At 35.4% G+C, this 19,011-nt stretch overlaps 1 protein-coding gene across 2 annotated transcripts in view; it reads left to right on the forward strand.

Moving 5' to 3' along the window:
* LOC150110586 (DNA (cytosine-5)-methyltransferase PliMCI-like) overlaps positions 1–19,011 on the forward strand; it is a 678,915-nt gene that overhangs the window by 548,227 nt on the left and 111,677 nt on the right. For both annotated transcript variants that reach the window (XM_090399829.1, XM_090399828.1), the window contains exon 29: positions 16,066–16,268. In XM_090399829.1, the coding sequence (XP_090255955.1) occupies positions 16,066–16,268 (203 nt within the window). The remainder of the gene's footprint in view (positions 1–16,065; positions 16,269–19,011) is intronic.

Raw genomic sequence — 19,011 nt, forward strand, 5'->3', positions numbered from 1 at the left:
CTTTAGATACTTAGGATCAACAATGAAAGAGGATGGTGAGGCTGAGAAGGAAGTTGGATGGAGGAACTGGAGAGAGATGGCTGGAGTGCTATGCGATAAGAGGGTGCTGATCAATCTAAAAGGCAAAATCTACAGAACAGTAGTCAGACCAGCTATGACGTATGCTATGGAAACTGTGGTTCTGAGGAAAAATAACATCAGCAGGATGGAGGTAGCAGAGATGAGAATGCTTAGGTGGATGTGTGGTGTGACCTGAGAGGATCGTCTGAGAAATGACTATGTAAGGGGGAAACAGTGAAAGTAACAAACTTAGGAGGAATGATACAGGAGGCAAGGTTGAGAAGGCTTTGTCATGTGATGAAGAGGGATGAAGAGTTTGTGGGAAGAAAGTTCATGCAGATGGATGTGCAGGGGAGGAGGAAGCGCAGACGGCCAAAGAAGAGAAGGAGGGAGATCTTGGAGGAGTACTTCAGGATGAAGAACTTGGATGTGGCTACAGCCCAAGACAGGAGGTTGTGGAGGAGACTCACTACAAACAGCGACTCGACTTAAGTGGGAAAAGCTGTAGAAGAAGAAGATTGCTTATAACTTTTTAAATCATCTTTAATTGCTTGTTCATTAGAGCAAATCTCTCCAGAATCCTGTTTTTTAGTGTATTAATGACCTCTAGTTTTTATGTTGGGTGGTGGTGGTGGTAGGAGTTTATATATTGGCCAGTATGTGTTGGCTTCTGGTAAACAGTGAACGAATGACTGCCAGATGGAAGACGTGTGACAAGCATAACTAGAAATGGAAGTGTGTTCTGCTTTTCAATCTCGATATTTTAATATACATAAAAATATTGCTTGTCTCTGTATATATATGTGTATACTCCAGACGATGACCTCAATATGAAGATCAAAACGTCGAGAAATTAAAGTAATTATTTAAAACATGGATGTAGAGTCCATAATTTGTGTAAAATGAATGTTGATCACCATGTAACACAAAAGGAAAGGACATGCTTGTATAATTTGAGTTTTAGCTCAGGAAAGATCGCACAGCAATGGAAAGAATGTATGATAATCATATTGCACAAAGATATTGCAAAGACTGATACATTTATTGACCTACCAGTATCTCTGGAGTAATTGTAAAGATTTTATACGTGTCGATAGGCTTATGTGTTCGTCAGACATGTTGTAATAGATTTAACGGTATTAAATCTATTACAACATATAAAGATTTTAGACAAGTTGGTAAGAACTTACATAAAAAAATGGCTTCACGAACAAAATATACTTAGCAAGGAACAGCATGGGATTACTAAGGGGAGGTGTGAGGTGGTATTCATATTTTATAATAATATGAAGACTGAGTTGGATAAAGAAAATGGATACACTCTGATGCTGTTGGATTTACTAAGGTATTTGGTAGGATACCACATGAAAAGCTGTTGCATAAACTAGAGAATATGGGATTGGAATATAAACTATTCACTTGGCCCGTGTAGGGGACACCTGTAACTCCCCATCGGGCACGTCTCCTTGTGGCGGATCGGAGAATGCTCATCATAGTTTACTATGAAGGGTAGGAGGGATATAAGATACCTCCCGCAGACCAACAGGATAGCACGTCTCTCATAGGCCAGTCTGGGGGTTCTCGAAGGTGGCAGCCCCACCACCAGATTCGGGTGCTGAAGTCTAATTCCATTCACACCTTGAAATTTCACCCATTAAAGAAATAATGAAGTGATAGGTGAACTGCCTAAATTTTTAACGACAAAGCGAGGAAAAAGGTACATGAGATATGGAACATTAAAAGTCTACATGGGATGAATTTAAAAAATCGAGATTTGATCTGCTAGCAGTCACAGAAACAAATAAGAAAGTTCAAGGTTGCCAGAAAATGAAAGATAGATATATATATACTTTTCTATTCAAGGGTAAACCCAAGAGAATGGAGATAACAAGGAGTAGCATGCATAATTAAACCAGATCTCAAAGAATATATTACTAAATTTAGTGCCGGCCTGGTTGGCCGAGTGGTTAGTGTATCTGCGCTCCAGCCAAAAGGCTGCAGGTTCAAATTCCACTGTGGGCATGTATGTTTGTGATTGTCTGTGAAAATAATAGTTTTGATGGTGGACAGTAGATGAGGTTGCGTGGTGGAGACGGAGAGTTGTAGAGTAGGTGCCCTCCCTCGATGAGTCTTAGGACTCCCTGGAGGTGTCAAATAATAATAATGTTAATAATAAATGGCAACTAATAAATGATGGGTTGTTGACAATCACTATGGATTTTAAATCAGATAACCAAGTATTATTATTATTATTACATGACACTTCTAGGGAGTTCAAAGACTCATCGAGGGACAACACCTGCTCTACATCTCTCTCTGTCTTCACCACTCAATCCATCAACTACACCAACGGCATCTACCTCCCACCACCACTAGTGTTTCCACAGACAATCAAAGGCATCCATGCCCATGGCGGAATTTGAACCCGCCGCCTTTTGGCTGGAGAACAGATACGCTATCCGCTTGGCCAACCAGGCCAGTGGTTAGCGTATTTACTAACAATTACAGTATTCACTGTAATTGTCGCATATTTCCCAAATGATAATGCTAATAAAGAAATTAAAGATGCATTCTTCTTACTCTTACAAAAAAATAATTACAGAAGTTCAAGGGCATATTATACTACTAGGAGACCTTAATGGCCAGGTAGGGAATCAAGTAGATGAGGAAACGAAACAAGTGTTGGGATCACAAGGAAAAATAACTTGGAATAATAATGGAGAAAGAATAATAAATTTTTGCCTTATAAATAATTTAGTAATAGTGAATACTATGTTCAAGCATAAAGAAATCCATAAGTTTACTGGGAGAGCCCAGTAGAAATGAAAAATCTATAATTGACTATGCCATAAGCAGATTAGACTGTAAGTATACTGAAAATGCACAAGTCTATAGAGGTCCTGAAATAGGTAGTGACTACTTATTAGTATTGGAAATGATCCATAAAATAAAAGTTGAAAAATGTAGAAAAAGTAGCAAGGGAATAAATTTTAAGATAAAGAACTATAAACTAAAGAAAGAAGAAACAGCTATTGAATATAAAAGTAAAATAGAAGAGAAGATGAAAGAAGTTGAAAAGAGATATATGAAGACCAAGATGTAGAGAGTATTGGTACAGGTTCAAAACACTTCTTCTAGAAACAAGCAAAGAAATTTGTGGTATATCATTAAATAATAAACAGAAGAAATATAAAACACTCTGGTGGACTGAAGAAATTAAAAAGAAACAGCAATTGTGGAAGAGATATATAACATCAAAGCTGCAGGTGAAAATGCTGGGACGACTTCGGACATACTTTAGAACAAAATTTTAAAGGAAACCAAAAACATTCTCTATAATATTTTAAGAAGAATGAGGTTAGAAAAAGAATGTACCATAAAGTTTATCGAAAATAAGAATGGAGAGTTACTCACATATTCCGAAGGCATCATAGAAAGGTGGAAACAGTACTTCCAAGAATTATGGAAGATGCAGGACACGGAAAAAATAGACCCCTAAGAGCAAGATATGCAAGCAAAATAGAAGATCAAAGTGAGGAAATTCATGCAAATGAACTGTTAGCTGCCATAAATAAAATAAAACTGGAAAATCAGCAGGCCATGACCAAATAACACCAGAAATGGTAAAGAATTTAGGAACAAAAGCCATAAAATTTCTTTTACATCTATTCAATGTCGCATGGAAAAAAAAAATTACTCCCAAAGACTGGGAAGTAGCAATAATAATCTCTATATTTAAGAAAGGAGATAATCGGAAATGTGAAAACCATAGAGGGATTTCACTTTTATGCATTCCAGGAAAATTGTATGCCCATTTTTTTTAGAAGAGAGGCTTAGGAACCAAATAGAGGATACACTGGACGAAATGCAATATGGCTTTCGAAAAAATAGAAGCACACAGGATCTTATCTTCAGTCTTAGACAAATATAGAGAAAACATTGGAATATGGAAAAGAACTACATGCATGTTTTATAGATTTCAAAAAGGCCTTTGACCGAGTTCCCAGACACTTAATATGGCAAACATTTAAGAAAAACAAGATAACTTAATAGCAGACATACAAAGCCTCTACAAAGTAATAATAGATCAAAAGAAATCGAAACAAATGTAGGAGTGAGTCGAGGCTGTATCCTCTGCCCTCTTCTTCTCATTATAGTAATGGATGAAATTTTAAAAGCATGCCAAACAAAAACAAAAAAAGTTCCACCTAAATTTAGGAAACTGTAAGAAACCTGGATTTCACACATGGCTTTTGCAGATGATGTAGGGCAGGGGTCAGGAACCTTTTTGAACCAAAAAGCCATTCCACCAAAAAAATTAATTAAAACAAAATTTTGGGAGCCATAACTTCAATTCGATTTTTCATGGTGACTCAAAGTTGCAGTTAGTTCAAACTTAGATAAATTTGTTTTTAATTCAGTACTTCCAGATATCAAATACCACTTTTATGTTTGCATATAAATTTTTTATATGTTCAATAAATAAAATAACATTAAGTTTGATTAAGTTTTTAATCACATAATTAAGTAAGTATAATACTGCAAAAAAGTCAGAATTTGTATTGCAAAAAGAATTAGTCCAAACAAAAATACATTATTATGCATTTTAATAGATATTTGATTGTTTTAATTTAAAATTCACTAATGAGACTTTTGTTTTTGCATCTTCTCAGCCAATTAATCTGGATTGTATGTCATGCACTTTAATAGTAATTTGGCTTTCAAACTTTCATCAGTCAATTTGTTCCTATACATTATTTTTAATGTAATTCATCGAAGAGAAAAATAGTTCACAATTGTACGTTGAACCGAAAAGAGTCAAAACCCCAAAAGAAAGCAAGTCGTCTGGCATTTGAATAATTGGTTGGGAAAGAATTCCAACATTTGCATATAATTTCCTGTGGTGTTTCTTCCATAGTTACCTCATTTTCTTCAATTTATGCTACCATTTACTTTAGTTTTTGTACCAGATGCTTTTATTCTGAATATCCAGAAGCTCCATTTGTAGTTCTGCAATTGATATTCCTTGAAAAACTTCTGTATCTGTTAATTTTAAATTGCAATTTAACGAATGTGATATAAATTTCATCAACTTCTGATGTTTTTTAAAATCCTGAAATCTGCTTGTAAATGAATCTAAAATTACAGTAATCATTTCAGTAAATATTTGCAATCAACTTTTTCTTGATTTAAATTCAATCTATAAATTTTTAAATAATCGAAATATAAATTTTTCTTCAGTAACATCTTAGAAAAACACTCTTAGTTTCTGTTCAAAGGTAAGGACTTCCTCTAGTAATTGTAAGGCTGTGTCTCCCTTCCCTTGCAACTTCAAATTTAGCTTATTAAAATGTTCTGTCATATCAAGCAAAAAACAAAAATTTTGTATCCATTCGGGATTACTGAGAAGTTCCACATGATTTACGTAATATGTTTTAGTGGTTAAGAAAACAATTACTTCTTTTAAGCACTGAAAAAAACGTTTTAATTCTTTTCCTCTTGATAACCATTGTACAGATGTAAATGTCACTAAATCTTTATGTTGACTACCTAGTTCCTCAAAAAAATATGTCAAAAAGTCTGTGATTCAACGCCTGAAATCGGATGAAATTGATCATTGGCACAACATCCATCACTCTTTTTAGTTGTAATAATCCCAAAGAATTTGCAACTAAAGCTTCTTGATGCAAAATGCAATGAAATGTAATAACTCCATATGGAATATGAGTCGAGAATAATTTAACAGATCCCTTATTTTTCGCAATCATAGAAGGCACGCCATCAATCACAATGCATACTATATTATTAATATTTATAATTTTATTCTGTAAATTTGTTAGAAGGTTTTCTGAAATATCTTGACCTGTAGTGTGTCCTTTAAGTGTTAGCAGATCAAGAAGTTCTTCTCGAATACCGGAAGATTTGATATATTTAACCATCATGCAGCATTGTGCCATATCGGAAATATCATTTGATTCATCAACCGCAATAGATATAAAAATCGGCCTAATTAATATCCATAATTTGCATGTTTGTAACTTCTGCAGAAATTGTTACAATTTGTTCCTTGACAGTTCTTGCCAAAAGAGGTAAATCTTTAATTTTTTTTTACGTATCTCATCCTTATTTTTCATATCCTTAAATAGAATTTCAGAGACATTATACATGCAATTTTTTAGAAATTCACCATCCGTAAAAGGTTTTCCCGTTTTTGCTATTCCAAGGAATAACAAAAAACTTGCTTCGGTAGTATTCGACGAAGATTTCATCCAAGTTGACAAATTTCTTGCTGAAGCAAAGTTTTCTCTTGTAATTCTTCAATAGTTTTTTTTCTATTATCACCCTCAGGATATTTTTTTACTGAAGTCTAAATGTTTTCCTCGAAAATGTCTCTCGACATTACTTGATTTGTTATTTTGAAGTTGTAGATGGCAAATTAAATTGCGGATTTTCATTTACTTCTATAAATGCAAATTTCTCTATCCACATTTTATTGAATCCTCTGTTTTCTTCAGTTATTTTCTTTTTTCTTGAACTCATATTAGGGGGGTTATTATCACAAATTTACCTGCAAGTAAAAACACAAATTCAACATAATAACTTAATAAAAATTAATTTGTGCATAACATTACCTGACACTAAATTAAACACCAAATATTTATTTTAACAGATAAAATCCGTATGTATCTAAAAACCGTGGTGTTTGACAGGACAGTTGATCAATTAGTTCAAATTTTCGCTGTAGCGCTAGTTACCTTAGCCAGGGTTAACATTTAGCGTATTTCAAATATAACGTAGTTGTCAGTTGTTCATGTCATAAAATTTCATGCTTAACACACGTCACATTGTTGTGTCCTGAATAAACCAAGAAAAAGAATTACCATTTAATTATTCAGGAACAACTCTCTTTGAAAATAGGCAGAGAATGTGGTGTGTTGACTATAAACTGGAAATGTATATATATGTATGAAAGAAAATTGTAAGACCTATTGAATTAATTTAAGAACCCCATTTTATGTGTCATAAGATAGCAAAATCTGTAAGCCGGAGTCCAAGGGTTACCTTTTGACCATCCAGTGTTACGTGGGGAGGGGGATAATGAGAAAGAGAAACTATAGCATTTTCTAAGAAAACACGCCAAGCGCACGTGCGATGTAGTGGAAGGAGCTGGACGCCATGATGAAAACCCACGTGACCGCGTTGGTGAGCATCACGATATACGAGAAATGCCAGGAAGAGCATGAAAACAAAAAGGTCAACCAACCCCCACTTGAGGCTTTCTGGTTCCTGTTTCCTGACCTCTCGGACGTTGGTCCATTCCGCTCCTACAGAGAAGTTCCAGGCTGGCCGTGGAAGGTATGAATCGTCTGCCGCAGCGTATGAAATAGGGCTAGCTATTTCCTAGTCCAAGTATCGTTTCAGAGACGGTAATGTAGACTCTTGTGTTGTGTTTTCCAAAGAACATTTGTGTAGTGGACTTATTAGTGTTAGGTGATATAACTAGACCACGTGAGTGTAGAATGTGTGATAACTTGTGATGAGATAATGTTAAGTTACATAAAGTGGTGGTCCAAGCAAATTTGTTCATGTATTTCATTAGTAGTAATGAACAAGAGATCTTACTTAAATTTGATTCAGATTACCTAGTAGTAAGACTTTCATGTATCATTTCTTTAATTAATAAATATGTTTCTTAGTACCTGCCTAATCTGGTTTAGTATATGAATTCAAACAGCCACTCATAAAATTATTATCGAACTTAGCGGGAAGAACCCACGTATATAATTTAATAAGGCGGACCACGACTGCATGCAAGAATATAGTGAACAGAAGTTAGATATTTATTGTAGTTTAGTTACTGTGTATCACTCTGAGAGAGCCATCCTGGATAAGAGTCTCATCTATCCTCGGTATTGGCTGGCGCAGTTAAAAAATAAATTTGTCAATGTATTAAACATATCTTCCTAGAATGAGATGCGGCATTAAACATATCTTCTGAGACAGCCCACCTGATAAGGTGGGCTGTCTCGGAAGATATGTTTAATGGCCGCATCTCATTCTAGGACAGAGCTATAATCATTAAGTATCCTACATGTGATTAAACTTTAGAGCAGGGAAAGATTTAAAAGAACAACGAGTTAAGTATAGACTAACTTTAAAGATCCAAAAGAATGCCAAAAAAGGAAAATAATAGAATAAGAAAATATAACAACATGCATAGTATCTAGCGCCACGAACAGACCTTATCAAAAAACAATATTTAGTTGTTTGTATTAATTATGTATCTTTTAATTCAATATAAAAGAGCCGCACTTTGTTCAGCCAAGAGCCGCCAATTCCCGACCCCTAATGTAGGGATTCTAGCAAATACAGCTGAAGATTTGCAGTACAGCATCAACATTTGGTACGAAAAAACAAAGAAAAGAAATATGACCATAAATAAAACTAAAACAATGATCGTATCTAGAAACCAATCAAAACAATGTAATAAAAATAGATAACCATCAACTGGAACAAGTTCACTCCTTTAAATACTTGGGATCATGTATGTACACTAATGCCAAGTATTTAAAGGAGTGAACTTGTTCCAGTTGATGGTTATCTATTTTTATTACATTGTTTTGATTGGTTTCTAGATACGATCATTGTTTTAGTTTTATTTATGGTCATATTTCTTTTCTTTGTTTTTTCGTACCAAATGTTGATGCTGTAGCATTAGGAACAAGAAGGAAGAGTTTTTGGCCTTGGTTGGCACTTCCAGGCCACAGGTTGTTGGTATTAGTGAAACATGGCTGACAGAAGATGATAAAGCTAGTGGGATTGAATGCGATGGGTATAGCGTGTTCAGGAGTGACAGGGAGAATAAAAAGGGAGGAGGAGTGTTATTGATGATAGCTGATGAGTTGCAGCCAAGGAGTATAGAAGTTGAATTGCATGATGGGGAAAAAAGCACATTTGAGGCTGTTTGGTATGAGATAGAATCCAGCAGAACAAAATATACAATTGGGTGCTGCTATAGACCGGGTGATGGAGTGGATGGTGGGGATAGTATGCATAAGCAAATAGAAGAAATGAGTGGAAGGAGGGTAATTATTATGGGTGATTTCAATTATGGTAACATTGACTGGAAAGAGGAGAGGGCACGTAGGAGGAAGGAATTGGATTTTATGCAGTTATTAAGGGACAACTATCTGTGACAGCATGTAGTGGAAAATAGCAGGGGGTAGAGAGTGCTTGACCTAGTAATTGCATTTGAGAATGTGGCTGTAACGAACATGACCATGTTGCCACCAATTGGTGAGAGTGATCATAAAGTCATGACTTGGGAGGTGGCTAAAGGAGTGGAATTTACAATTAAGACAGGGTACATGTGGAATTACCGGGCTGGTAATTATGACAAGCTTAGGAGTGTGCTTGGCTCAATGCCATGGCATGTAAAACGGCAAGGGCTGGATGTTGATAGTGCATGGGAGGTGGTTAAGAAGTGTTTGCAGGAGGCAATGGTTGACTGTATACCAAGAGTCTGAATAATAAATCAAGTAGGGGTTAAATGGATGAATAACACTATTAACCTTGAACTGCAAAAAAAAAGAAACAATTCTGGAGGGAATTTTAGGAGAAAGGTGACCAGCAGGTGCAGGAACAGTATAAAGCTCAGGCCAGGATGGTAACAAGGGTGGTAAGAAAAGCAAAAGTGCATTAGGAAAGAAAATTGGCCATGCAGGCTATAGAGAATCCCAAACAGTTTTTTCAATGTGTTGCAAGTAAAAGCAAAAATGTTCATGGCAGAATGATTTTAAAAAATGCTGAGGGTAGGGAGATAACCGAATCAGTCGATATAGTGGAATTACTGAGTGAGCACTTTGCAAGAGTATATCATCCAGTATAAGCTGTTGGAAGAACCAACAGCTTATACTGGAATTGTGATGAATGAAGTTGAGGTAACTGGTCTATTACAGAACCTCAATGTCAATACATCTGTGGGATTGGATGGTATACCAGCTCGTGTCGTACATGAAGCGGCTAAACAATTGTCAGTGCCCTTGACCATTTTGTTTAATTTGAGCCTCGGGTCTGGTTCAGTCCCAAGGGGGTGGAAAGAGGGGGAAAATAGTTCTGCTGCATAAAGGTGGTTCCAAGGCTGCTGTTGAAAATTACCGGCCAATCAGCATAACAGGAATCATTATCAAAGTCTTGGAGAAAATAGTCAAGAAGAAAATACAAGATTGGATAGATGAAAATGGGATACTGTATCGGGGACAGCATGGTTTTGTGAAGGGTAGGTCATGCCTCAGAACTTGCTCACGTATTATAACACAGTGACGGCTGAACTGGATAAGGGTAATGGGTTTACAGTGATTCTACTGGACCTTGCTAATGCCTTTGACAGGATACCACATGGAACTCTAATCAGTAAACTGGAGCGTATGGGGATGGGTATAGGGTTGGTGAGATGAATAGGAGGGTGGTTGTTGGAGAGATATCAGAGAGTGGTTTATTCAGGAGTAGAGTCTACAAGACGGCCTGTGACTAGTGGTGTGCCACAAGGATCTGTTCTTGGACCACTGCTGTTTAATTTGTTCATTAATGATATAGGAAAGGATCTGAGAGGAATAGTTGATTTGTTTGTGGATGATGCAAAGTTGGGTAGGGCAATAGTGAATGCAGATGATGTCAAAATTTTGCAAGATGATTTGGATAGATTGAAGGTCTGGGCTAAGGAGAATGGATGTCAGTTTAATATGGCAAAATGTAAGGTTATACATTTTGGGGTGAAAAGATTAGCAGCAGTTTATTACATTGGTGGAACTGTACTCCATGAAATTGATGAGGCATGAGATTTAGGAGTGTTGGTGGATAAGGAGTTGAAGTTTAGGGGGCACATTGCAAAAGTTGCCAAGCAAAGGTTGGTCGATTGGTAGAGCCTCTGCTACTAATGGCTCAGTTAAGAAAGTTTGAGCGCGGTTAGTAGTTGGAAGGGGGCCAATCGTTCGATGCTGTTGGCACACTCTCCCTCGATGAGTCTTTGGACTCCCTGGAGGTGTCAAATAATAATAACTAAAATAACTAAATAAGCTCATCAAATCACTTTGTTGCTGAAGAATACGTTGACAAGCAGAGACAAACAGGTTATTGTTCCTCTGTATCGAGCCTTTATAAGACCCCATCTCGACTACTGTGCCCAGATTTGGTCACCTAGGTTTCTTCTTGATGGGGAGGAGGTTGAGAGGATCCAGAGGCAAGTGGCCAAGATGATAGTAGGTCTGTGGAGTGAACCTTATGAGAACAGGTTGAGGATTTGTGGGTTGCAAAAATTGGTTGATAGGTGGAGGAGGGGAGATATGATTGAGACATTCAAATTACTGAAGGGTTTCTATAAAATTAATTCAGAAGATATTTTTGAGAACAGGGCTGGTTGTGGGAAGACTAGGCGGCATCCATGGAAACTGGGCATAAGGGTGTTAGAGCTGGGTTCTTTACTTTTAGAGTGGTGAATGAGTGGAATGGGCTGCCATAGTTTGTGGTGGATGCTGTGACAGTGAATGAGTTTAAGGCGAGGTATGATAGATACTGTATGAATGTCGAATAGTTGTGATGAATGTGATTTGAGGCCTCCCTCGATGAGTCTAAGGACTCCCTGGAGTTGCCCGTAATAATAATATATACAAGAAGATGGTAGACTAGACACAGAAATTAACAACAGGATAACTGGGGGAACAAAGCTATTCTATGCAATGAATGGCTCACTCCTAGATAAGAAAGAAGTTACCCAGAATGGCAGTATACTGTTCAGTGTTTGTACCAACATTAACATACAGTTGCAAGTCTTGGTGTTTTACAACAGGAAACACAAATAAACTACAAACAATTGAAATGAAATATCTCAGGAAAGTGACACAAAAAACAAGACTAGACCGAATAAGAAATCAAACTATAAGAGACCGCCTTCAAGTTGCACCTCTGAACCAATTGATAACACAAGCCCAAATGAGGTGGTTCGGATCTTAATCGAATGGAAGAAGGAAGAATAGCAAAAAATGTATATAAAAGCCAGAAAATAGGAAAAAGAAACATAGGCAAGCCCAGAAAACCTGCCCTATTCTGTATTATGTAAATACCTAATTAAATATTAGGTATTTACATAGACGAAGAAGAAGACTATTCACTTGGATAAGTAGGTGGCTTACAAACAGGTATCAGAAAGTGGTATATGGGGGTGACCAGCAGTATGCCCTGGGGATCAGTCCTTGGATCATTGTCATTTAATCTACACGTTAGTGATATTGCAAAGGGGATGACAGGAGATCTTCAGTTGTTTCGGTCATCATCAACATAGCACAGCCAGACCGTTGATCTGTCTGTGCTATGTTGAGGTGTTTCTGATTTGGCTTTGTGGCAGACAAGTTAGATACATTTTAGCACATCTTAACAGCCAACATTCTAAAATAACCTTCACAATAGAAAAAGAAAGTAATGACTGTCTTTCCTTTCTAGATACAACTTCCAAATGACTCGTTATCCTTTTCCATTTATTTATGGAAAACCCACACATACAGAAAGGTATTTAACTAAACAATCACATCATCGCCCATGCCAGTAGTATGGCTTCCTCAAAACATTTAGGCACCAAGCCAGGACTATTTGTTCCAACACAACCCTTGAGACTGAGATCAGGACCTTTAATACCTTTTTAGCCAGTGGCTGCAACGTATATAAAATAGATAAAATACTGCATTCACTGTTATTCTTCCTACAGTCAACACACAGGATCATAGCAAAGCTGTTCCCATCTCATATATTGAAGGTACATCAGAAAAGATGGCTAAAGTTCTCTGCAAATATGATGTTCATGCCACATTCAAATCATTCATTCTCCTAAAGCTCAACTTCATCCTCTTACTCATCCTGGAGTGTACGAAACTTATTGTGCCTGCAGTTTAGCCTATTTTGGACAGAGTGGTAGATCAGTTGACATCCACCTTGAAGAACACACATCTAGAATGATCTGTAGTCAAGGATTGCTAATTCATGCTCTGGATACTCCTTCACATAGGATTAAATGGAATGAAACATTGCTATTACATAGAAGTTGCTATAGGTCTGAGAGGCTATTTTTGGAATCTACATCTGTTATGAAGCACTTTCCAACCTCAACAAAAATGGTTGTGTTAATTTGCCAAAGATCTGGGATACAGTCATTCTGAGACCAGGTAATCAGACTTATCCAGCCTATAGAGGGTGCATACCACATGTTAGAACATTAATTTTGTTTTAGTTAGATTTGAATTGTTTCCAGTGCTTTATTGGATTGCCTTATGGAGTATGTGATGAGTTTCATTCAGATACACTACATTTTTATTTTTTATTAGGTGACTTATGCATCAAACATTTGTAATGAAAGAATTGGAAAGAGATGAGGTTAAACATAATTACTATCCTCTTCCCTTTACTGTACTCTGTTGCAAATTTAATTTAGCGTTAAAATTAAATTACTTATTTTTGTATCTATGAAATGAATGAAAAATTAATGTGATTTTTATTAAAATCAGTTTTAAGTTTATTTTATGCCATAATGTATTGTTAACTTCTGCAGCATTATGTAATGGACTTGAAAATACTCATAGTTCAAGTGCTATGCTACATTTCAGCCAGTAATGGCAGTTCGAAGCCAATGTGCATGTGAGCAGAATATTAGGGAAAAAAACAGAATGGAGAGGAAGAAACATGGCTAAGTAAAACATGCAATTATGAGGTAGCCATAGTTGAAGAGAAAAGGTTATTGGAATGTATTTGGAGCCTGTAAATTTATCTTAAAGTAATCATTTCTTTCAAATGGTGTGCAACCACCAGAAGATAACATAGAAGAAGGCCTTAAATGTTGTTTTGTTAAGGCAGTTAAGTAATTTAAGTTAAGTAATTAAGTAGTTAAGTAATTTGTTAATTAATGTGTGTGATTTTTGGAGACCTATGAATTTAGCTGAAGTGGTTATTTCTTTCATATTGTTGTTCATCAACCAGAAGGTAATCTAGAAGGACTCTCAAATATAGTTTTTGTTATAAAGGAAATACACCAGCTCATATTTGGAGAAAGCAAGTTCTAGCACAAGGTATGGACTGTTTGTTGAATATAACCCTGCATTTGTTCTTTCAACAGATGAAATGAAGGCAACATTTTCTCTCTAAAAGAAAGTTGTGTGTGTGTGTATTACAGAACACTGAAGACAAGAAGAAAACTATTATTCAATTAAGGATATGAACAATACTCTTAATAAAGATGGTGTTTAGAGAACTGCAGTTTACTCTTAAGTATTTTCTCTTCGTGTTTAACTTTCTGGAGTGAGGTAAATATTTCTGAGGATAATTTATATTCACAGTACAAAGGCCACATGTGTTCCCTATTATGTAAACAGCACTAAATTTGTTCGAGAGTGAAAGGATACCTTTATTGGAGTTAATTGTATTAAAATGCAATAGTTATTAAATCCTAAAGAGGATTACTAAAGGAATGTGTTTCCTGTTTTATTGACTGCAGTAAAAAGGCTACAGTTTAATTCTAGAGAGAATTAGTAAAGGAATTTGTTGGAATTTTTTAAATTCCTGAATTTAAATTTCAAATGAGTGAGTGTAAGAGAGAAGGTTATTTAATTAAGCATTTTCTCTTTTGTACTACAGTTTCTCTTGTCTTTATCTCTTTTAGAGATAAAGAAGCAAATACGAGTTTCAGTAGTTTGGGAAAAATGTATTGGTTTCAAGGAAGATGAATATATTGAAAATAAACCAGAAATATTTAAATGATATTCATGATATGAACCTAACTTGTAATTTTAACCTATTAAATGAAACACGCAAATCAGTCACAACAAAATGTTCAGACATATTTTGATTCATACTGATCAGACATATTTTGACAGTAATAAATGTAATTTAATCCTTTATCCAAGTGTGAGCAAACAAAGTTTGCACCTGAAAATATCTTCAGGACTGAGGTAAGGTGGTGCAACACCGGGAAACTCGTAGCAAAGGTGGACCAATATCTCATCATTCCTATCTCATTATCTTCCATAATGCAAAGCACATCTCCTTGCAGATATGTATAATGCTATGCATTAAGGTAAGGGCCACTACCCAGACCAGAGCAAACTTTGTTTGCTCACACTTGGATAAAGGATTAAACTAAATTTATTATAGTCTAACCAAGTGCAAAATAAACTTTCAATATTTTGACAGCTTTGTGCTTGTCACAGTTGTAATTTGGGCTCTGAGGGTGTGGGGTAGAAATACATCAAATTAGTACATTTCAGTAAATTAATTTAATTGTTTCGTCTGTTGGTGTTGTTAATACCGTGAAGTGTTAATATCAACATGCTATGTGGTTGTACACAGAGACTTTCAAGGTGATAAAGGCACATTAGACTAGATTTATCATCTTCCTCATTCCAAGATATTTTTAATGTAATAGATGCATTACATACATACATACACAGTATAAGGCATAAAGTACTATATAACAGCAAATGCAAACTTTTTTAACTCAGTATCCCAATGCATTGGGATACTGAGTTAAAAATAGTTTCCACCTAATTTAAACCTATCACCTGGGATTTTTTTATACACAAATCCCAGGTGATAGATTTTGAAAATTCATTGAAGGACTCCTGTACTGAATTCCTGAAACTGCATTTCACCGTTATTAATTGCTGGATTTGGAGACATTTATCTTGATTTAATTTTTATCTACGGTAATGATAATAATCATACCAATTTTTGGTGTTTGAAATGTGGAGAAAATATAAATACATATTTTAAGTGAAAATTGCTGGAAATGTTTTGAATTATTTTTCTTTTTTTCCCATTCATATTTCTTTTTGGTGTTTGAAATGTGGAGAAAATATAAATACATATCTTTAATTGAAAATTGCTGGAAATATTTTGAATTATTATTTTTCTTTTTTCCTTTCATATTTCTTCTTTTATTTATCAAAAATTTTATTTTATTTCTTTTAGAACTCTTTAATAGTGTCATACCTAAGCTACTGTGACTACTACAGGCCCAAGTTCTTTGTTTTAGAAAATGTACGAAACTTTGTTTCTTTCAAGCGGAATATGGTGTTGAAACTGACTTTACGCTGTTTAATTAGAATGGGTTATCAGTGTACATTTGGCATTTTGCAGGCTGGAAATTACGGAGTCCCTCAGACAAGACGCAGGTATATAGTTAATTCATAGTTTGTGATCATGGTTGTGTAATGATGTTCATTATTCTTGCTACCTGTTTTTACATTTCTGATATGTGATACCACAAAATCCCCATGCACTTGAATAGATTTGGCATTAGGTGTAAGAAAAAGTTAAAAATCATGGGACCTTTGGTGAGACTCTGTAAGCTACTGTATTGTATGCAAATGTGATATGAATGATATTGAGCATGGTTGTGCATCAGGCAAAGGGATGGAAATATATCTTATGGGTTTGGATCTTCTGAGATCTGGGGAGGGAAAAGAGAAAGTTGTCCAATAGGGCAAAGGGGACTGCAGATCTAAGTATATGAATAGACCAAATGGTAATTTTTTATGTCATCATTATCATCAAATTCCTGCCATGTACCCTCAAGGGTTGTACAGGATATGATAGTACTACATGAAAAATTTACATCATTACTAACTTCCTATCTACAATTTTCCTCCAAATCAGTCTGTTACTTGTCAAGACTCCAACATTACCAGATCTTATATTTCTATCGTCTAAGGCACTTTGTACCGTATCAATCCGCCTACATCTTGGTCTTCCTCTGGGTCATTTTCCTGCCAACTTGGCAGAGAACACTTGTTTTGCTAATCTTTCCTCGCCCATTCTGTTTAAGTGACCATACCACCTGAGATTAGCTCTGCTAACGCATTCCTGGATGCCGATAATGTCAAGTTCTTTCCTAATATTCTCGTTTTTAATATGATATTACCATTGATGCCATCTGTTCACGCCTCTAATCTTTCTCAGGACTCTCATATCTGCAGTCTCTAGTCTTTGGTCAAGTGTTCTACTTCTGACCCAGCTCTCAGATACTGAATGAACGAGGATGGGCTGGCAATTTGGGATTTAGCCAACCAAATTGTATTCCTATTGGTTAAACCAAAATACAAAATGATGGTACAATTTGTTATGTTTATACACAAATCCCAGAAGCATCAGGAACAAAGGGGTTCAGTTCATTGCTTTATTGAATGTGTTGTTGCCTAAAATTGTTGGCATTAGTGAAACCTGGCTGCAGAAATCAAATTTTGTAACTGGGATCGAGTGTAAAGGATATTGTATTTTTAGGAATGACAGAAGGGATAGAAGAGGAGGGTGAGAACTACTAATGATATCAGATGACTTGATTCCATTTGGTGTAGAAACACAAAAACATTAATGGTAATAATGTCCCATATAGCATTCATTTGGAGGCTATCGGTTATGAAGTAGAGGTTAGTAGGATTGGGGATAAGGAAATTCATTGCTAGTTTACTCTGATGGGTACTGAGCGAAGAATCATTAATAATGATGATAAATTTAATCAGTTGTTGCAAGACAACTTCTCACGCAGCACGTTAAAGAAGGAACTGATGATCAAAGAGTATTAGATTTCATCATGATCTGTTAAATAGTCAGTATGTGACTATTTTACACCATTTGGTGACAATGATTGTGATGTACTTTCCTGGAAGTAAATTATTATATAGCTGTTCAAATTAGATCACATTACATGCCAAACTACAAAGCTGAAAATTATAACTAACTCAGGAAAATGCCATCTTTGGTTCCATGGTATCAGTTACTGAAAGAAAGATATGAGCAGTGCATACATGATTGCCATAGGCTATGCTGTTAATCCTAGTGTCTGGCTCGTGCACTTTGAATTCATATTCTTACATGCTAACATATTTTTCATAAAATTATTTTTCCCGTTGTTAACATAGAAAGATAGGTAATATTTTCTTATATAGAATCACTCAATGTCAAGATGCATTATTCTTAAGGTTTTTAAGTAATTTACATTCTTTACATATTTTCATTAATGTCAAGATAGATTAATTTTAAGTTTTCAAGTGATTTACAATCCTACTTATATACAAGTATATCCTTGTTGATTTGTTACTTGAATGAAATATTTCTTAATGAAATCTCTTCATTCAAGATTTAACAAAAGAAAACAGAGGAATACATACTGTGTGACATGATGAGTTTCCATCAAGAATGAACTAACAAAAATAAAAATTATGGTGTATTGGTCATTTTGACCTCAGAGTTGTCTTCAGAGGAGTGAGGGAAAATAATGAAAGGTGAAGTCTGTAAAATTTGCTTATATTCATCAGTTCCCTCATTGCTGTAAATCTCAGATATATTTGAATACAGTGGAGCTTGCTCTCTCTGAGATCACATAGTGGCGATAGACATTTATGAAATTGCTGTCACATCTCATGGCTGTGGTTTCTGAAATTCTTAACATGGTTTCTTGAAGGTCAAGTATGGTAGCTTTTTCCATTTTAGGAATGTAATTCTGTTCAAACACATGGATCACAGTTTCAGTTTTACTGGTATTTGATTTTTTATTTTGTTTTTGTTCTTTTTATTGCTTATATATTCAGGAATGGGTATGATACAGTTGCAAAATGTTCTTGTAGCTGCAACCATAGAGATCTAATCGTCGAGCCAGTGTAATGACTTTGCAATCATGTTGACAAGAATTTGTAGACCACATTGTGGTATTTCAATATTTCCCTGTTTAAGTGAAATTTGGTGGGTTTTAAAAGGGTAGCTAATTTATAGTCTGTGTGCTTAAAAATATATTTAAACATTTTATAAGTATTTTGAAATATGGTAGTTTTATTATATTATGCATTGGAAAATTTTCTTTGGTTGAGGAATGGTTTAATTGAATTTTGGCTGGTTTTTATGATTTATTAATCACATAGG

This window comes from Typopeltis vanoorti, chromosome 1 (assembly GCF_054136105.1).
Source record: "Typopeltis vanoorti isolate ZY-2024b chromosome 1, IOZ_Tvanoo_1.0, whole genome shotgun sequence".
Lineage (NCBI taxonomy): Eukaryota > Metazoa > Arthropoda > Arachnida > Uropygi > Thelyphonidae > Typopeltis > Typopeltis vanoorti.